This window comes from Cryptotermes secundus, unplaced genomic scaffold (assembly GCF_002891405.2).
Source record: "Cryptotermes secundus unplaced genomic scaffold, Csec_1.0 scaffold802, whole genome shotgun sequence".
Taxonomy (NCBI): Eukaryota; Metazoa; Arthropoda; class Insecta; order Blattodea; family Kalotermitidae; genus Cryptotermes; species Cryptotermes secundus.
This window is the reverse complement of record NW_019738887.1, coordinates 134410-156799: the sequence shown is the minus strand read 5'-3', so window position 1 is coordinate 156799 and position 22390 is coordinate 134410. Positions and strand designations below refer to the sequence as shown.

Here is a 22390-nt window from a genome sequence, read left to right as displayed (position 1 = left end):
TTTTTTTGCCTTTTAGGGCTACCTTTCGCTTCACTAATCCGGATGACCCCCAGATTTGGGATCACTTATACGTATATATATACACGAATCATGATTAATTTTGAAAATAATATAAGATATTGCAATGACCATCTTTTATTTTGGGGGAAAATAACATATCATTTTCTGATTTTTTCTTCTTCTTATCCCGTAGGACGGATGGTGACCAAGTCAAGTTCCGAGGCTAATAGAAATCTTTCTTCCACCTGTTTCCAGTTCAGTTTAGTTCACGTCTTCCCGAAGCTAAGTAGTAGAGTGTTTTGAACATTTTAACGATTTTTAATCCTTCATCCTGTCCTGCCTAAGGATATCACGTATATGAATCAGGATTAAATTGAACGATATATACTTCAAAGACATATCCAATTTCAGAAGGGAAAAGGACTTGCATCCTCTAACTTCTAACCCTCTTGTTACCGTAGCAAGGATTTTACTCAATTCATATCACTGTGTTAAGTGAAATGTTTCTACAGGGTGCTCCGAGTTCATCCTATTTCATAGCTCAAAGTCAAAGTCACATTGCGCCTGACGGTCACTCAGTCAGTAAGTCTTGGTGTCGAGCCCCATCTGAGGCTCATGACCAGATATTTATTACTGTTTGACAGTTACGGTCTTGTTTTTGTGGGGCGCCCTCTCTGACGAGAGGACGGGTCTGTCTTTTGTACACGTATATACTGCTGGCCCTTTCCATCGCTTTATGGGGTCCGAGTCCCTTGGGACTCGCGACCATGTTTTATTGTATCCGATTTGAGACTTCCATTTTCGTCGCCTCCTACGGCTCGGATGGTCACGGTGCAGGTATTCGACCCCGCCTCCACACGGGGGTGACTAACTCAAGACTTGTTTTGCTATAACATCTCGGATCGCACCGCGTAGAAAACACCGCTTCCAATTATTGTTATATGCAATTGTTACGTTCGTGCAATCATGTTTGTTTGCGGAACCGTTATTTAGCAACGACTGTTGTGTATTTGCTTATTTCGAGGTCATTGCCTAGCAACGGGTCTATATGCCTCAGTATTCTTCGTACGGTGAAAGTTCAGGGACCAATCTCTCTATGTGTCCCCTCGGGGTCCTTTTATATCTGGGACTCTTTCTACTGTGGTAAAGCTGCCGGAGCGTCAAGCTGACCACTCACCTCAATCTACTGCCGAGATCAAGAATAGTGGAGCTATATCTCCACTCCCCTATAATTTTTCATTGCATGTTGCTTAATTAATTAAGCATAGGGACTTTACTTTTACCTTTCACTTCTCCTAAGGCTTGTGACTGCCGAGGGATTCGAACAAAAGATAAGGAACACGCAAAATTCATTACCTTTCATTAATCCTAACGTTTTAATAACATCGGATTTGATAGTCTGTCGGCGGTGAGCATAAAGTTTAATGCTTTATAAGATGTGATGAAGTATAGACTGAATATACTGCTTCCGTCTTCATGGTGGAAATTATGCGAAACAACTAACGGAAATGGAGCTCCTTGCTTACTATACCTTCGACCTTGAATATAAATGCAATAAATTCATCCGACTTCCCGTAAAATTCTACCTGACTGCACGGCTTCACGTAAAATAAAATATTAATATTATTGTTTATAGATGTTTACTACCTTTCCTTTAGATTCCTGAACTGCGAGATTAATTTATTAATCATTTTTAACTTTTACTGACGTTAATCATTATTAAAAACTCAAGTGAGTTTGCCTTATAAAGTAATTAGTAAAGAAAAGATCTCATTAAAGTCTTACGTTGATGTCTGATGAAGTAATTGCTTTAAAAGTTTGACTCAAGTCAAAGTGGAGGTCCTGAAGTTTTCCAGTTCAGTTTACAGGCGACTTCAATTCGAACGAGTCATCCAACTCGTCCATATGCATTAATTTCTTCATAACAAAACTAATGTAACATCCGTTGATAATTCTACGGAAAGTCTCATCTTTTGTTTTCTCACGTATTCTTTTCCTATCCCACATGTTACGGAATGATACGTCGAGGCCGACGTTTAAAACCATCTTCCACGAATAACGCGCATAAACAGTCAGTCGTAAACCATCTCTTTGTGTAGTACAATACAGTTAATATATTCATATCAAAATATTATCACCGGTGACACAATGTGCATACATTTCTTAACTGGTTAATATTGTCACGTGTTTGTGTGTGACTATGCGGGAGTTGGATTATTAATTGGATTTATTGGCCACTTGCTGATCGTAACTACAAGTAACAATAGCGCTATCGCTAATCCACACTCTGCAATTTACAACAACACAGACTTAAAGTCTGGGTCTTCACCGGTTGTCGCCTGGTAACGGGTTCCAACGGCGGACTTACAAGGACTGAACCGCAGCAGGCCTCTAACTCACTCACCAACCAGCTCACTCCACTAACTTTCAGGCTGGTCTCTATCTCACACCAACATCCCACTTTTCTAACTGCCGTCTCAAGTATCTCTCGTAATCGCAACCGATCCTCGATATATAGCGTTGGCACGGACAACATAGAAAACACCGCTCACAACAGCTCTTCTATTGTTGCTTGCGTGTCTTTTGTGAACATTACTTAGCAACGGATGTCGTTTACAGAGCCATTACTTAGTAACTGCTGTAATATAGCTGCTTATTTCGCCGTCGTTGCCTAGCAACGGGTTTATATTCCACAATATTTAACTATGAAGCAACCTTGAGACATATCTACGAATTTCCAGAATCAATAAAAGGAAATTTGTCCCTGTTCCTAATTAATTAAGCACGACACAATGAAGACATGGAGGAGTGGAGGTATAACTCCACTATTCTTCACGTCGGCACTAGATGGAGGTGAGTGGCCAGATTCAAGTCTCGGCCGTTTTATCTCAGAGGAAAGAGCCCACATTATTCATGAGGCTGGGTGGGCCCCAGAACCGATCTGGGTGCTGTGGATAAGAGAAAAGAATTTCCCTCACTGGGAATGGAACCCCGGTCGTTCAGTCCGTCACAATACCGGCTCAACCCCCACCTTCAGAACCAATTCGATTCCGCTGAAACGAATGTGAGGTTATCACAGCGGAGACTAAACTCTGAAGTACTTCTGTCGGTGCGTAAGGCCCAGACGGGCAGCTTTCTGTGAGCGAGCCCTCCAGTCTGGCTGTTCCGGTTCCCGTATGAATTGCCAGTAGAACCCACTCACTTCCTGTTGGTGATGCGAAGGTCGGCTTGAAGTGTTTAGTGATGACTTCACGTGAGAGATGTTCTGGAATACGGCATAATTATCCCATCTGGGATCTGGTAGAAATTTTCCTGATATTTCGGTGGAATTTCCTTTACTTTTCCCCGTGTAGTAGAGCTTTCGGATGATACTCAGACTTAGGGCTCAGTGAATCAGTGAATATATATTAAAATAAACGTTAAATAATATGTTTTCATTAGTCATATAAATCAAGTGTCTACCGATGAAATTTAATAGCCATTTTTTTATATAAACTTATAAAGCCTGCAGTATTTTGTAATTTGCTTTCTTCTTTATTTATTTTACATTATTTCACATCGTATTTTCTGTTTATCTGTTGTTTATTTAACGATACCCTCAACAGCTGAACTCATGTAACGTACAATCACTCGATGAAAGTGAAAAATGAACAGGAAAGGATATTAAAGGAAGCGGCCGTAGTTTATTTAAGGTGCTATAGCAATATTCGCCTGGGTTAAAGGTCGCGGGTTCGATTCCAGATGAGGTCATTGAGTTTTTCAATTGTCCTAATCCTTCCAGCCGCATTCTGCCCCTGGGGTAGATAAGCCTCTAATAGAAATGAGTACAAGGAATCTTCATGGGGGGTGAAGGGCGGCTGGCGCATTAAGGCTGTCAACCTCACCGCCATCTGTCAGCCGATTGTCTAGAAAATGTGGGAGCCTCAACGTCTCACAACCCTATGGGCCTTCACGGCCTGTTACAGGGATAGCTTTACTTAACGTCACCGCCATCTCTGAGCCGATTGTCTAGAAAATGTGGGAGCCTCGACGTCTCACAACCCTATGGGCCTCCAAGGCCTGTTACAGGGATAGCTTTACGTAACCTCACCGCCATATGTGTCGATTGTGTAGAAAATGTGGGAGCCTCGACGTCTCACAACCCTATGGGCCTCCAAGGCCTGTTACAGGGATAGCTTTACGTAACCTCACCGCCATATGTGTCGATTGTGTAGAAAATGTGGGAGCCTCGACGTCTCACAACCCTATGGGCCTCCAAGGCCTGTTACAGGGATAGCTTTACGTAACCTCACCGCCATATGTGTCGATTGTGTAGAAAATGTGGGAGCCTCGACGTCTCACGACCCTGTGGGCCTACACGGCCAGTTACAGGGATAGCTTTTAGACTGAGGAAAACTACGAGAAGCCCCAGTCATAATAATAGGTGATTTAGCCGAGATTCGAACAGGAAATTCGGAAGCGTCACATAATATCTGGAACAATTCGCTTTGTATTCTGGAAAAGTTGTGAACGTAATATTGTTTGGAAGACTAACTGAGAATGCAGATAAATGTTACTGAGTTGCTCTAGTGTCACAGGCTGGTCGAAATGATCGGCGTGTAGGCTGAATCACATTTTACTCCATCCCCCCCGCCCCAGCATAAAGGTAAGAGGATTTTCCTGTAAATGGGATTAGCCAGAACATTTTCTTAAATAGAATGAGAAAACAATTTCTTATCTCCCTGTAGTGTTCTAGAAAGGAGGAAAGAGAAGTGTATCTCTGCACTTAATTAATTAAGCGTCACACCATGAAGATGTATGGAAACTGGAGGTATAGCTCCATAATTTTTAATTTCAGGACTAGATGGAATTAAGTGGTCAGTTTCAGCCCCCTAATATACCAATTTTATAACAGAATGGGACTGCCGGGGAGTCGGTCTGAACTTTATGGACAAGAAGTATGTTGTCCCTAGCGGAATCGAACCCCGATTCCTCGGTTGTCCAGCCCGTAGTCGCTATACCAACTGCGCTCTAACACACGAGAAAGAAATATACTGTGTACTATTTGGTACAGTTCATTATTGTCTTCAGTTTTGACTTAATAAAAATATGCAACTGGCCGGGGAGAGCAGATGCTTTGGGCTGTCCCCTCATTTTCTTCCTACGGCGATAAATTTCGGACGAGTTCATTTTCAAATGCCGAACAGTTCCTGCGCGCCTACTCTGCGCTACTGGTCTGTCTGTGATTCCCCGCCATTGTATTCCCAATTCATTCACCTACCTTCCGACTTAGCCCCTCCGCGTTTCCCTTCTTGCCTCCTCAGGAGTACGAGTCTGTTCCTCATCAGAAGGACGACTCTGTCAATTAGGTATAACCGCCTTCCCCTTCTGCAGTGCCTACTTTCCTTCTACGAGAATCTCCCGCCACCAACACCGCCCCTCATCCCCTCTCTTCGGTACCCAACCACCTATCCCCGTAACACTGGTCCGAAACGCGCCCCCCCTCCCATGCTTTCATCCCAACAGGTCGGCGTGTTCTCCGACGCTTATCAGCGTCGTTTTGTGTTTTAAAAAGGCCGGGTTTGGGTAGGTAGAATGTCATTTCGTCTTGAGGCCTGACGAAGATCATTGGGAAGGATTCGAATTTTCGTCATCAGAATATTTCGTAGTTTCGATCACCAGAAAAAGTAAATTTATACGTGAATTATCAACAATGGCTTTACAGCGATGTCCTTCTCTTCTGATTGTCTTAACGGCAATTATAGTTCTTATGGTTGAAATTGATCAGTCGTCTGCAAAACGTAAGTAAAGTTAATATTAAAGTTATTTGACTGTTTTATTAATTATTACGGATTTCGAATGAAGGTATATAATAATTTTGATTGTCACTTGATACGCAATGCGAAAAGAATCTGATAAATCGTGTCTCTGGCATCTCTGAGGTTATGTCATTACAAGAACTTACGTATAGCATCACGTCATCACTAGAAAATCATTAGATTCTATTTTCAACATACAAAGAGGACCAAAATCATCAAAAATATTAACTAAGGTGTGACCGAAGCACAAACAAATTTATGTGCCTGCAACATCCCCCATTTTTAATTTCTAAGGGCCACAAACAGGTGACAATTGACTTCTGTCCCGTAAGACTGCCTCTTGAACGTGTGGCATGTGCTCAGACATGTTTCAACACATTAGTTCGGCTACAGCAATTCATAATCATTTTATGTCGTTGAATTTGTTGAACGTGTTTATTTGCAAATTTTATGAACTATTTTTCGTCGCTTTCATAATGGTGAATGCCATAACTTTTATGATATGCATTCTGTTATGTGTTATTTACGAAAAGATATAACAACAGATATTCAAAATGAAATAAAATAGACACTGCTGTGTCAACATATGTTTTTATTCGTTCATGGTGGTAACGCTACATGTTTCGATATTTTTGTGGGTCATCTTCAGGCGTACATAAAGAGTATTTAGCTTCTGCATTGTGTCATTAATCAATATTGTTTCATATCGCGTCTGTATGATTCTATACTGACAATTATATCTTAATTTTAATTAAACTAGACATTAAACTTGATATTAAATAGATAAAGTTAAAATATCAATTAAAATAATATTCATGTACGCCTGAAGATGACCCAGGAGAAGGGTGGAAACATGTAGCCCTACCACAAAAAATAATTAAAAAATGCTGGCACAGCCGTGTCTGTCTTGTTTCTTTTTAATTATTTGTTGTGCTGATGTCTCAAATTATATTTTTTCGAAACGCAATAACGTTTTCACGACTGTCTGTCCGTCTGTACTCGTTTAACAACTCAATACAGTCTTTACGTATTTTCATTAAATTTGATATTCGGACGTTTTAAAAGGAAATTTGTCCATACATTCCCTTAAGATCGAACAAAAATAACGGACATATTACGTTAAGACGTACGCGCGTTTCTATATGCATGTCGATAAATATTTTTTGGAGTGAGAAACGTTGCGAACAGAAAAGTTGTAGAGAGAATTCTATCACTGATTTATTTTCCCGTAATTCTGACTGTTTTTCCGGGATAATTAAACACAAACTATTGATTGCGCCAGAACTGTTACGTTCTGCTTTCATTTCCTCATTTCTTTGTGTCTGCCATATCCTGCCTTTATAATCAGATTGATTTTTTATTTACATTTACTAACTTCATGGAGCTGAGCCCCTTCTTGAGAAACTGCCAGTTGTTCAGCTGCACAAGAACTTCCTAGCATTTTATGAAACACATAGTTTCATTACCCAGTTCACAAGAGCCCTCCACCGGTCCCCATCCTGAGCCAGATAAATCCAGTCCACACCACACCACACCACATCACATCACATGACACCACATCACACCACACCACACCACACCACATCACATCACACCACATCACATCACATCACACCACATCACATCACATCACACCACATCACACCACACCACACCACATCACACCACATCACATCACACCACATCACATCACATCACACCACATCACATAATCTCTAAGATCCGTTTTAATATTGTCCACCCACCTAAGTTTTGGTCTTTTTAGTGGTCTCTTTGCTTCTGTCTTTCCCACCAATATCCTATATGCATTCCTCCTCTCCCCCATTCATGCTGTATGCCCTGCCCACCTCATCCTCCTTGACTTGATCATTCTACCTATACTTGTAGAAGAGTACAAATTATGAAGCTCCTCATTATGCAGTTTTCTCCAACCTCCCCTCACTTTATCTCTCTTCAGTTCAAATATTCTCCTCAGCACCCTGTTCTGAAACACCCTCAGTCTATGTTCCTCCCTCAATGTCAGAGACCAAGTTTCATACCCATACAGAGCCACAGGCATATTTACATAAGACTCGGTATCGTATTGTACAGTACATTCCGCCAGTTAAGCCTGAAAAATGCAAAAATATTTTAGACCGTGTGGTTGGACTACATTTTTTCATCTTCACTTATTTAGGAGAGCGCTGTCTTCTGAAAAGCGGTGTCGTATAATAAATCTATTTACTCGGCTTATTTTTTCAACCATGAAAATGGAAGCAGTACGTTCCTCCGAATCGTCAGTAAAATTGTACCCAATTACATGGCGTCACATGTTTTATGATCCTGTTCTTCATAGGCATCACCTTGAATACCTGAAATGTTTCTCAGAATTTCGCTTGTCTGTCTGTCTATGTTTCTACAGCCCTTTGTTGGACCTTGGCCGTTTTTTCAGTTTCTTAATCCTGTACACAGTCGGTAGGACTCCTTGGACGAGGGATCGGCCTGTGGCAAGGCCTCTACCTATACACGGAACAGCACAACATTAGAAAAAGAACGTACTCACACATCCATACCTTGAGTATACCCAACAAGAGTATACCAAGCCCCACCGGGCAAATACTGGTGTAGGCCACAACCATTGCCTTCACCCTCGGAAAGTAACCTCCGGTGAGCTGTTAACGAAACAAATAACGAGAAACAAATTATAATTTACAAAAATACAAATATACTTCAGCTACTTCTCAACTTAGTCACATCCGGAATTCAGGAACTTGTATCGCGGAATAAGTATTTCTATGCCTGTGTCAGAAGAAGTTTGCCGGCCGTGAAGTCAGCCACGTTTTATTATTATTATTATTGCGAAACACTAAGAGACATGCGTAGATTCATTGTGAACAAAAGATTTGGAATGCTGACATACGGTGTAGCGCTCTTTCATAACAATTCACGTCCGCATTCGAGTACTGCTGGAACATTTCAACTGGAAGTTGTTTGCCCATCCTCCTTACAGCCTTTCTGTCGCTTCGAGTGGCTAACATCTGTTTACCTGCCTGAAGAACTGGTTGAGATCACAGCGAATCGACAGTAATGATGATGGAAGGTGTCAAAACGTGCCTGAGATCGCAAGCGGCAGACGTCTTTGACACAGGCATTACAAACTTATTCCCCGATACGACAAATGCCTCAATTCCGGCGGTGACTATGTTGAGAAGTAGGTTAAATATGTATATATTTTTACAATTCTTTTTTAATTTTTTTGTTTTGTTAGCAGCTGACTGGAGATTACTTTCCTATTGGCTTATCTTCTTTATTTTCGATCGACTCTGCTTTAAATAATGGAATTGCATACTTTTAATAACAACTTAATAAGCATCAAGATTTAATGCAGATTTATACTTAAGTTTCTTAATTCTATTTTATTCTTCCATTTCATGTAAATTACCCACATTCACAGAAGTCTCAGTCTCGAAATTCTATCGTGTATCAATCAAGAGTTGTTAGTAGTTCTGGATAGGACGGTCTAGCAGCAAAGAAAGGTTTCTATACCTCAGTCGGTATTGCAACCTCGATATTTGCCAAAAAATCGTTGTTGGTATCGTGCATATTCAGCGAAATCGTTACGTAATATATGTGTGGACAAGTGAAGGTTATCTGTGTAAGCCGTAGCTACAGACGGAAATGTGCGGTTTGGAGGTTCTTCCCCCCCCCCCCCCCATTTTTTTGCATTTGAGAACATTCAAAATGATTTGTGGCTGCCCATTAAATATACAATATTGTTTCAAGTAATATACACAAATCCAGTTCATACCTCACAGGAAACACATTACGTCACCGCTACAAAGCCCAACCGGTTAATGCTGTTTAGGGAAACAGTCGCTGTTTATTGTGAGAACCATACGGAACACATAAATACACTGTGTGGGCAGAATGCAGAGTTCAGTTCGTACCTCACAGGAAACACATTACGTCTCCGCTACAAAGCCCAACCGGTTAATGCTGTTTAGGGAAACAGTCGCTGTTTATTGTGAGAACCATACGGAACACATAAATACACTGTGTGGGCAGAATGCAGAGTTCAGTTCGTACCTCACAGGAAACACATTACGTCTCCGCTACAAAGCCCAACCGGTTAATGCTGTTTAGGGAAACAGTCGCTGTTTTTTGTGAGAACCATACGGAACATATAAATTCACTCTGCGGGAAGAATGCCCAGTTTTAGTATATTAAATCAAGTGGTGCATATAGTAACCACTCGGTTTTAAAGCATTAATAAAATGTAAAAAAATAAAGGCATTCTTGTAAGAGGCCGTGGAGGCTCATATGGTTTTGAGACGTCGAGGGTCCACATTTTTCTAGACAGTCGGCTCACAGATTGCGGTGAGGTTGCCAGCCTAACGCGCCGACCGCCCTTTACCCCCGGAAAAGATTCGTGATACTCATTTCTTTTAGAGGCTGAGTCGACCCCAGATCCACAGTACTTCTGCAAGGAATAAGTCAATTGAAATATCCAATGACCTCATCTGGAATCGAACCCGCGACCTGCCGGTTTGTAGCACAGTGCCTGAAACAACTACGCTACCGCATGTCTCCTGTTAATAGAAGGGAAGATAACAAAGTGTACATGAGGGGGGAATGGAGTGTGTGTGTGTGTGTGTGGTAATGCCGAAGTAATAATTGTGTTTATAAATTGTCTGTTTGTTTTGTATGTGAGAATGAAATCACTTAACCACCGACTATTATCGTTGGTAACGTTGTGACTGTTAGCTGTGGGATGCTTTCCAGGTTTCATTGTCATTTGATGGAAAAATACAGGTTAGGTCTTTTATCTTCGGCGAATTTTGTTTTCAATAAACGAACAATTCCGTAAAACAATTCTTGTAGTTAGCTTCACGTCTTACTGCATATTGTCAGTTTAGTACTTTAGCAGAAATATAGCTATCTCTCCAGAAATTGACGTGTAATTGAATTTAGGTATATTTTTTGAAGAAATTATTGCTAATAATTTCCTCTTGAATTTTATTATATTTTATTAAATCCATTGCTTTTTCTCCCCCTTACATGTTATTAGTATGTAAAATGTGGAGCTATAAACCTCTCTTGACTTTGCACTATTTTCTTTTTATTAATTGCAGACAGGAGCCCCGGAAAATTACGTTATATTCCATATAAAAAAACGTCAAGGACCGTACGAACCGGTAAGAGACACTGCGCTCGGCGCAGAGCAGTGAAGGGTGAGCTACAGCTGATGGCACACATCACATAAATTATTTGATGATTATGGTGACTGAAAATTAGACGTAGGTTTTTGAGTTGTAACACCGTGTAGTTCAGAGGGATACCGACGTTTCGGTGGAATACCGCCTCCGTTTGCACGATCGAAGAGCAAAAAATCCCTGTTATTAATTATTTAAGTACTATGTCATGAAAAAAGTAGGAGGGTGGGTGTATAGCTCCGTCAGTCTTGACCTCAGCACTAAATGGTTGAGTTGTCAGATTCCCCCCCCCCCGGCCAGTTTAACCTTTTTACCCATTGGATTAGGAAGGTTTAGTGGGTTTTTTTTTTTGTTAGTTGGGTGGAACTAAGTCCCTTGTACTGCGGCCACTTTGGCCTATTGTACCAGCCCCAGATGATAGGTGAGGGTGATTGTGGAGCAATTGGTGGAATGAAGATTGGCAGGGGAAACAGAAGTACTCAGAGAAAACCCGCTCCAACGCCAGTTTGTCCACCACAAATCCCACTTGACCAGACCCGGGATCAAATCCGGGGCGCCGTGGGAAGCCAGCGACTAACCGCTTGAGCTATGGCGCCGCCCCCGAGTTCTAGTCTTAGTGCCGGGGTGGGCGCTATGGGAACGAAACACAATCTTGCACTGCCGGGAATCGAAAACGCGGCCCGTCTAGACCATAGCTCTTCGTCAAGGGTGGGAAAATCAAGCAGAAGCAGTAACAACGGCTGGTTTCTTTTTTTAAATGTCTATCCTGAAGATGGAAATGATATGTTCCTCCGAAACATCGGGCTCTTTCCCAACTACACGGCGAACTCAGAAGACCGAACTCTTCATATTCACTGTCCAACATGGGTCCTGAGTCTGGGTAATTTCTCTTTCAAGATGGAGGTACTAAATATATCGGATACGTCGACAGTACCAATATACACGGCGTCATCCCCCGGAAACAGGATCCATATCAGTAATTGACCGTTGTGAATGCATTCAGTATTCCATAAAACAATTGCTTCTTATTAGTCATAACATAAGTTTATCCATCGAATTCTGCGTCATGACGCATGGAATTTAAATATCATTTATCGCTTAATCGTTTGCTATATTGCTGAAATAAGCAGACGTATTAGCCGGTCGACTCTATCTCGCCTGCCACAGCTTAAAATAAAATACTAAAAATAAAACTATCCCTGTAACAGGCCGAGGGGGTCCGTAGGGTTGTGAGACATCGAAGCTCCCACATTTTCTACACAATAAGCTCACAGATGGCGGTGAGGTTAAGTAAAGCTATCCCTGTAACAGGCCGAGGAGATCCGTAGGGTTGTGAGACGTCGAGGCTCCCACATATTCTAGACAGTCGGCTCACAGATGGTGGTGAGGTTGTCAGGCTTACGCGCCGGTCACTCTTTACGCCCAGGAAGATTCCTGGTACTCATTTCTGTTAGAGCCTGGTCGATCCCATGGCCGTGTTGCTGCTGGAAGGCTTAGGTCAATTGAAAAATTTAGTGAACTCATCGGGAATCGAACTCACGACCTTCCGGCTTGTAACTGTCAGCATAGTATATGTCCGCCACCGAATTTGTTGCCCATTCTCCTGGCATCACCATACTCTGAGCGTCTGTATGTAGTTCTGCACGCTAATGGGCAGAAACCTCTGCGGAAGTAATTACATGTTCTGAGCATGCTGGCTAATCCCAAAAAGCAACACTCTGGGGAGAAAAAGTGAAAACAAAAGTGTAAGCCTCTCGGAGCCCTAAGCCACTGCAGGAACTCCGCTTATTGCTCGGAAGGTCAATGAGGAGGAGATAATTGTGAAGTTACTGAGGCTTTTGCAAAGGAATAATGGCGGACAGAATTATGGGAGCATTTTCAGTGTTAAGGCCGAAGGCTCGTGCTGTTAGTCACCAACTTCTGAGGCCATGTTTCAAAACTAGTTTGGACTATATGGGATTTATGGTGAACAAAATGTCACTAAGGCAGGTTCCCCCCCAAGAATTTGCATTTCCCCTGCCAATTATCATTCCATCAAAGTTACATACTTATCTGTCATCAAGGGTTAGTACAATAGGCAAGTTTGAGGTCACAGTGACGAGGAATTTAGTCTGAAACACCATTCTGTTGTTAAAATAAAGAAAAAACTACGAAACGAGAAAAAGGAATTTTTTTCTTAATTTTAGATTGCATTAAAATCACATTTGTTGTATTCTTTCAATGTAGTGTTCTGTTACAACACAACTTTATTTATTACACATGTAAATATTGTGGCATGTAGACCCATTCCTAGGCAAGGACCGCGAAACAAGGAACTATACACCGTCCGTTACTAGGCAGCAGCCCGTAAACAACAGAAAATGGTATTTTCTGTGTGGTCCCTGCCGAGACGTGTTGCAATTAGATAACTGCTGGGGTTGGGTTGTGAACTGTTGTTGTGAGTAGCTGATACCTGAGGCACGGGGACAGTTCGGTAACCCAAAGGAAGAGGAATGTCTGGTGTTAGAAGCCGCTGCCAAGCAACGGCTAATAAACACTGTAACAGACTCAAAGAACCTGGTGTCTCCTAAAGTGATGTGTGAATTGTGTAGAACAGTGAGAGCATAATCCTTACTTGTAGCTACGTGTTGTAAGAGTTCAGTAAATCCGATTACCAATCCAAACCGCGTCTATACCCTGTCACGTGATTACAACTTTTGTTCTGTATTTGTAATAAAAGTGAACTTTGTAGCCTTAATATTTTTTTTGTTTATTCACTCGGCATATAGTGTTGATATCTCGCCGAATTTAGCATAATCACCCAATAATGAATAGCTGGCTTTAGTACATATTACTTTGATATATTTCGTTTTTGTCATGAACATTTCATCCATAACTCCTCGTTTTGAAAGCTACTGTTAAGCGTACAATGAAAACTTCTGCCTCTTCATGTACATTGACGGATTAGGCTACCGTTAGATTCCTTGGATGGGGGATCAACTCTGCCGCAAGGCTGCTATCTACACAGGATAACACAAACACAAAATTATCGCAGACGGATAACCACTCGCAGTAAGATTCGAACCCACAATCATCCATAACTCCTCGTTTTGAAAGCTACTGTTAAGCGTACAATGAAAACTTCTGCCTCTTCATGTACATTGACGGATTAGGCTACCGTTAGATTCCTTGGATGGGGGATCAACTCTGCCGCAAGGCTGCTATCTACACAGGATAACACAAACACAAAATTATCGCAGACGGATAACCACTCGCAGTAAGATTCGAACCCACAATCCCAGTGTTTGAGCGGGCGAAGATTGTGTTTCATGTCCTCAGATATACTACATACATTAAAAACACTATTTTATTTATTATACAAAGAAAATAAAACATGAGTTAAATAAAGTATTTTCGTTTCCTTTGCATGAAATATTTTATGTAGCGCAGGATCGATTCATAAATATATATCTAATCATTCGATTAATATTGAATATTGTAAAAAGTCGATTGTCGATAGTATGTCTCATTTTAACATTTCTTAATGGCTTGCTCTCATGTGACACATTTAAACGGCGATGTGTCGGTATTATCAGATAATCGATCACGGATTAAATGAAACGTAGAATCGTTTGACTGCGTCATTGGTAGCAGAATATATACGAAATTCCTTTAATCTGTAGTCATTTCGGCATGGAAACGCCCAAACGGCCAGGTAAACAGCCGCATTTAATGAATAAATCACTGAAATTTCTATCCCAAATTTAAAATAAATTTATCGTGATAGATTTATTATAATACTTTAATTAATGGGACTTCGTTCATACAGATTTAAAAGTTTGATGAAAATTAACAGACATATTGAATTGAAAGGATGGAAAAATAATTAATATAAATTGTAGTGCTGACGTCAAACGAAACTTGGAATTTAATTCTCTGAAGTAGTATACAAACGCCATTAAACCTAACCCTTCCCCGCTCTCACTCTCAGTGTCACCCCTACCTTCGTAACCAGAGCTAAGGAAGTTGGCTTAGCCGTTGCCCATTAATTGACAGTTCGAATCTTGTCTTGGATACCGATTCTCCTGGCAGAGGATATTTCTTCATTGTTCTCTGTACCTCCCGGCGAATTCCGAGGCAGAATTTCGAGATTCATGCCCACATCCTTCCTAATCCCTTAACTTCACTGAATTGGATCATACTCTGATACCAAATGATCACAGCAGTTGATATAACTAATTTTAATATCATTAATCATTTAGTGGGGTGGAGTCCAGCTGGGTTCACTCGGCACGGCGGCCACTGATTGGCCTATTTAACTGCCCCGGGTGATTATGATGATGGAGAATTTTGTGGAGTGAAGATTGGCAGGGGAAACCGAAGTACTCAGAGAAAACTTACCCCAGCGCCACTTTGTCCACCACAAATCCCACTTGACCAGACCCGAGTTTGAACCCGGGCCGCCGCGGTGGGAAGCCAGCGACTAACCGCTTGAGCTGTGGCGTGGCCCAGCCAGTCTCTATAGCGACTGATACAGGTGAATACTAGGAAATGTAGTTTGGGAGGGATTGGGGCGTGCGCTGGTAATGCTGAAATAATAGTGTTTGTCCGTATTTGTCACGTGACCACCGACTGTTAGCTTTCGTAACGCTGCGACGTTGCGATGTTAGTCGTCAGCTTACTTAAATGCTATGTTCCGTTGTCATTTGCGCAAAAGTGTAAGTTTGTTGTCACCTGGAGTAAAGCGCTTAAAATTGCGAATAATGATACCATGTGCAGTCGCAATAGCGACTAGCTACAGGCTTGACGACCGAGGGATCGGAGTTCGAGTTCCGGTAGGCTCAAGAATTTTCACTTCTCCACGTCGTCCAGACCAACTCTGGGGTCCACCTATCCTATCTATTGGGTACCGGATGCATTTTCGCCGGGGGTAAAGCGAACGGGGCTTGAAGCTGACCACTCACCTCCAGCTAATGCCGAGGTCAAGAAAACGTGGGTCTGTACATCCACTCCACCATACGTCTTCATGGCGTAGTGCTTAAGTAGTTAAGCAAATGGGCTACCTCCGCTCCGGCATGACACATGCACTCCGCATAGTAACATGAGTGGCAGACAGAGCCCTTCTGCTTCGGCAACTTCTCCGACACGCCTGTATTGCGGGTCACGTCTACATGATTTGTTCACGCCCTTCTTGTCGAGCTGGCCGCGGTGCAGTAACAAGAGATTGTGGGTTATGACAACAACTGCCCTTACTATGTATGGCTTAACTGTTCTGTGTGCTTTTAAATTAAGTAACCAAATATTGTTAGAAATTAAGTTTAAGTATAATTAGAATGAGCAAGTCAAGGAGGATGAGATGGACAGGGCGTGTAGCACGAATTGGGAGAAAAGTAATGCATATAGGATTTTGGTTGGAAATCGACAACGAAGAAGACCATTAAGATGACCTAGACGTAATTGAGAGGATAATATTAAAAAGGATCTTAGAGATATAGGGTTGTGTGGTATGGACTGGATTGATTTGGCTCAGGATAGGGACCAGTGGTGAACCCTTGTGAACATGGTAATGAACTTTCGGGTCACATAAAATTTTGGGAAGTTTTTATGTAGCTGAGCGACTGGCAGCTTCTCAAGAAGGACTCAGCTCCATGGAGTTAGAAGAATATCATGAAGGAATGTAGGGGAATGGAGATAGAGCTCCACCGTTCTCCAACTCTGCAGTAGTCGGTTGCGAATAGATATCCTCACGCTGCAGCTGCTTTTACCTGAGGGAAGCAACCCCTGGCAATGATTGGATAGGATACTGGGTCTGGTAGCTATTCCACTTCAGGATATCGATCTCCGATCCCTCGATCGCCAAGCCCATAGAATATTCATTATATGGACTTAGATATCCTGGCTCCACGCGTTCATAATATAAGATGTTTAAAGTAACAGAAAAACACATTTTAGGTACTTTTGTTAGCCCACTTTCTTTATTTCCAAAAAAACAATTAGTCTTATGAGGTCGCCATTCTGTGTGTCTGCATGTGTGTATCCCCCTCTTCAACTTTCGAATGTCTGAACCAGTTTCTATGAAACTTGGTATGTACTTGTATATCAGGGCACCATCTCAACGGCGTACTTCATAAATCACTCCCATCAGTCTGTGTATATTTATATGTCCCCTACCGTTGCTAGGCAACGGCTCGGTAAATAAGACATCGCGGCAAAGAATACGCACGCAACAGTAGAAGAATTGTTGAACGCGTCGTTTTCCATGTGGTCCGAGCCGAATACAAAGGAAAGTAGGAGATTTATTTTTCCCAGAACTTCTTGTTAACGAACTGAAGATAGGTCGCCGCATGTGGCGTCAAGTATCAGCACCAAAGTTGCTGGACAGTTTTTTTTTATTCTGCATTTGAGATTTTCACCAGTAGGTTTTGGGCAGTTCAGTTTTCAGCCATATTGACACAGAACAAAAAGCATTTCAGTGTATCTTGTAAACGTACTGTTTTCTACACGTCATAAACCTTCAAAATTTAGTGAAACTGTACATGCGAGGTAGATGCTTTTATTTTTAACCACCCTGTTCGAAGGCGTTAATTTCGATCAACTGAGCCAATGTTTTCCTATCGAGCCCACTCGCCTCATACACCTGATGATGGAAACGCATCAAGTGCCCGAAAGATCATGCATAACAAATATATCCCACACAACACAATGTCAGATAAAACGAAGATTACTATATTCTGGATCTGGTGCCTTGTATTCCGGTATACTGCACCGACGTTTCGGAGGAGCCTGCTGCCTATTATCTAACAGCGTTCGGTCTCGTGTAGGTTGTCAGGCTGCTCGATCAGCATCGAGACTTTAAACACGTAAAGTTTTTTCTGTGCTTAACTAATTAAGCACTACATAATCAAGGCATATAGGGGAATGGATGTATAGATCCACATTTTCTTGACCTCGGCACTAGTTAGGAGTGAGTGATCAGCTTCACGCCCCAGCCGCTTTACTCCAGGGAAAGTTCCCCTGGTACACTTTGGGCAGGAGGTTGGAGGGCCCTAGGGACGGTCTGGACGACATGGAGAAGAAAAAATTCTTGTCCCTGCCGGGACTCGAACTCCGACCCTTCGCTCATGCAGCCCGTAACCAGCCAAATTATACATCGACTTATTGGTGAAGGATTAAGCTGGAAAGTGTTCGGATAAAAGCGACCGTAACGTAGTCGAAGTAATGTCCCATTATTTCTAGGAGGAAAGAAAGGGACCAGGAAATCACACAGTCAGGATTCCTGTTGTCCCCGGCGATATTTGAACTAAGAACTTTCCAGATTCAAATTCAGTATCATCACCGCCAAACTCCATTTGGTGGCAATGCTGTTAAATAGACCATATATAATTAAATTCAAATAAATAAATATACTGATGTATAGATTCTAGCCAATGAAATTATTACTTTCATTAACTTGTCAATTTGAGCTTTCCCATTTATACTAAGAACATTTAAATGATTTAGACTAACGTTTGGGCATACATCAGACCCTCGCAAATCCGGTTACAGTTAATCCGGATGTCGGATAATCCGGATCGAAATATGAAAAATTCTGTTCACACTTGAGTACGTACACGGCATTTAGGAAGGCAGATGAGTCACTTGTCTGTTCAGACAGAACTTGAGATAATTCCTTCAAACCTGCATTATTACGTTCAAAAACAAGCATAATTTCTTTTTAATTCGCTTAGTGGGTCCACTCGTCACGGCGGTTACTGATTGGCCTATTGTAGCCTGCCCCGTGTGATTATGATGGAGAATTTGGTGGAATGAAGACTGGCAGGGGAAACAGAAGTACTCGGGGAAAACCCGCCACTTTGTCCACCACAAATCCTACTTGACCAGACGAGGGACCGAACGCGGGCCACCACGGTTGAGTTATGGCACGGCCTAAAGACAAGTATAACTTCTGGGTCTTCTATCCAAGAATAAATATGTCTTTTATAGTTTTTAAATGAAGGCTCTACATTGATATTTTTTCATTTATTTTTATCAACACTGCTTATAACATTAATTTTTTTATTTATTTGTGTTCTAAGTTTCTTTGCCTTTTAATGGTACCTGATTATCGCTTAATCCTCACAATTAATCAGGATTATGGAGGGATTGCTCTGTCAGGTGCTATAGGCTAGTTGGAATCGGCCACAGAGTTAATCAAGGTTTGCAAGTTAACAAGGCATCATCAAATATTTTCACCCAATAACGAATCAGTTAGACTGTGAAGTTGGATTAGCAACAGGTAAACCGTGAATGAGCTGGGCATGTAGTGACTATATATATATATGTAAAGAGATGGTACAGTTAGCAATTAAATCACTTGGCCGGCGAAAGTAATTTAGTTCGACAAATTGACGTTCGTATCATGGCGTAATGTTGCTATCATACGAAGTTTTTTTGAATCTGAGTTTACACGAAATTCAGAATGAAGAGCTTAGAACCGAGAGAACTGCTATAGATCTTGCAATACTATAAAGCGCGCTGGTAATTATATATACCGCCCGCATCAACATAAACTGTGTGATTTCCCCCACAGAATACATTTATATGATTCGTACCGTTCTCAGAAAGAAACAGAGGCTTTTGTTTTATTGCTAGTGGGGTGGGACTAAGTCCCTAGTACTGTGGCCACTTCTGGCCTATTGTACCAGCTCCAGATGATAGGTGAGGGTGATTGTGGAGCAATTTGTGGAATGAAGATTGGCAGGGGAAACCGAAGTACTCGGAGAAAACATGCCCCAGCGCCACTTTGTCCGCCACAAATCCCACTTGACCAGACGCGGGATCGAACCCGGGTCGCCGCAGTGGGAAGCCAGCGACTAACCGCTTGAGCTATGGCGCGGCCCAAACAAAGGCTTTCTACCAGAAGTAAAGGCTTGGTTGTTACAGATATGTTGTTTTCTATGCGGTTCAATCTCAATTTTTAAATATTTCTTAGATACCTGTAATTCATACTACCAATAAAACGACAGGACATGTTATGTGTGGGGAACGTTAGAAAATTTGCCTCATACATTTAGTTGACATACTGGCCGCTAGATGTCAGTGTGTATCCGGAAGGCATTGCGACCCTCAACTCGACACGGGTTTCCTGTCGTTTACTCTGTCTTCAAGCAAATGGCTGCTACTGCGTGCTTCTCATGCGAGACGTCTCAATTTGAAGTAATCAAAATTAAGTTCCCTTGCATTAGAAACCACTAATTTTTTTTTTACGAACTATAGATTTCGTCATTAATTCATAAAATCAAAATCACGCGGTTCTTATAATCAGCGTCTCAGCGGCTTCACTTTCACACTACCATTATCAGAAGGACGAAGGGGTGAAGCCTGGGAACCTGCTGACGAAAATATGTTTTTTTTCCGCTTCACAATAAAGTGTTTCTCATTTATTTGAGGATTTCTCATTTTCCTACTCTCTTCTACTATACTTTCTACCCCTGTCTCTATTCAGTCATGTATTGAATTATGAATATATTATACATAATTAAGTTATGGATATAACTTGTTACATAGATCCAGATCTATAGGTGTTCTGATGATCTATGTCTATGCGAAATTTAAAATGCTTAGCTCTCAATATTTTACTTCTTATCAGACCAAACCAGAATATAAGTATAAAATTTATGTAGTCACAGTTTTGTTGTTTTACAGTCTACATAAAAATGATTGTCAAACAAAAGATTCAGTCCCCCCCCCCCAGTGTCTCTTAACATACGTCATTTCAGGATTGTACGTGATGCGACGCTCGTGTTGCTTCCACATAAACAATTCGCGCTTTCGCCATGTTGTTATTACTGACTGCAGGAATTAAGAACATACCAGGCTCGGATGGTGATTAGTTGTGTTACCTTAAAATAAAATTTAATGAAAATCGGTCATCTGGTTCAAAATCTGAAATCAAAGACACGCACGTACACACACAATTGTCATTTCGTAGTCATATTTATTTTTGTTACGGACGGACAGTAGGCTCTAAAGCTACCACATCTCTATAGTGTAACGGCAGAGAATCGTGAAACAAAAGTAACGTCAATTTTGTAGCTTTATGATTTATATATAAACTCAGTATACGAAGGAGAGTCGGTACATAGGTCACAAATTGATATAGGCCATAAAAAAGTTATACTGAAACCCGAAAACGCATTTATTTCTCGACATATCCTCCACCAACATTGATACATTTGTCCCATCGCTTTACTAATGCGTCGAAACCCTCAGCATAGGAGTCATTTGACTGTTGTCTCAGACACTTCAGCACCTGGTCGGACATCATCTGCGACTTTCGATCGTCCTTGAGAGAATTTCTCGCTCCAATTGTGAACCTCTTTACGCGACAAACACTTCCCGACGTAATCAGGAGACATTTCTTTATGAATATCATTTGCACTGAGTTCTATTTTTCACTAAAAACGCACAATAGAACGCTGTTCTTCGGTATTACACTTCTCAAGCACGGTCGCCATTCTGACTACTAAAACCAGCCTATGAACATGCGCGGCTGCTACCTAGACTGTCATGAAGCTGGACTGTGCTGCTATCTAGTGATACACACTGAAAACCTCTTACTTCCATTACAGCTGTTTTATACGTACTTCCATTTGTGGACTGTTTACCGACTCTCCCACATACACGTATGTAGCGTTTAATGGCACGACGACAGGCCAATAATTAGTGGAAGGGATGTTAAAGGAAGCGGTCGTGGCCAATCGAGGTAATCGTACTTTTTAACTCGAAGAACCGAGCAAAACTGCTGTAAACTTCTTAGGATAACATATGGTTTAGCCGAAATTCAAACCGAGAACCTCGTTAATGCCAGTATAGAACATTACCGCTACAGTAACCTGCTCAGTTTTGATGAATAATGAATTAGTAAAGATGTGGCAGGAATGGGTCATACCTTCATTGAAGTATTGCCCCGGAGTTTGCCTCGGGTTGGCGTAGGAACCGAAGCTGTTTGTAAGAGACGCTAAAGGGGAAATGGAATTGCGAGTATGCGGCCTTTTTGGTCGCGCCATGGCTCAAGCGGTTAGTCGCTGACTTCCCACCGCGGCGGCTCGGGTTTGATCCCGGGTCTAGTCAAGTGGGATTTGTGGTGGACAAAGTGGCGCTGGGGCAGGTTTTCTCCGAGTACTTCGGTTTCCCATGCCAATCTTCATTCCACCAATTGATCCTCAATCACCCTCACCTATCATCTGGGGCTGGTACAATAGGCCAGAAGTGGCCGCAGTACAAGGGACTTAGTACCACCCCACTAGCAATAAAAAAATGCGGCCTTTTTGCTACGTCTGGGGACATGGCATTTCATGATTACCGTCTCGCATCCTGTTTTCACTAAATTGAACACGTACTACGTTAAAGTAAAAAAAAAAAAGAAGTTATCCTTGTAAA

At 41.7% G+C, this 22390-nt stretch overlaps 1 protein-coding gene across 2 annotated transcripts in view; it reads left to right on the top strand.

Annotated features, from left to right (window-relative positions):
- Positions 1–5504: 5504 nt before the first annotated feature.
- Positions 5505–22390, top strand: part of LOC111871277 (neuropeptide CCHamide-2) — a 69684-nt gene continuing 52798 nt past the window's right edge. The window contains exons 1-2 of one of the 2 annotated variants that reach the window (XM_023864258.2): positions 5505–5780; positions 10910–10972. In XM_023864258.2, coding sequence (XP_023720026.1) covers positions 5693–5780; positions 10910–10972 — 151 coding nt within the window. In that variant the 5' untranslated portion in view covers positions 5505–5692. The remainder of the gene's footprint in view (positions 5781–10909; positions 10973–22390) is intronic. The other variant, XM_023864260.2, reaches the window with a different exon arrangement.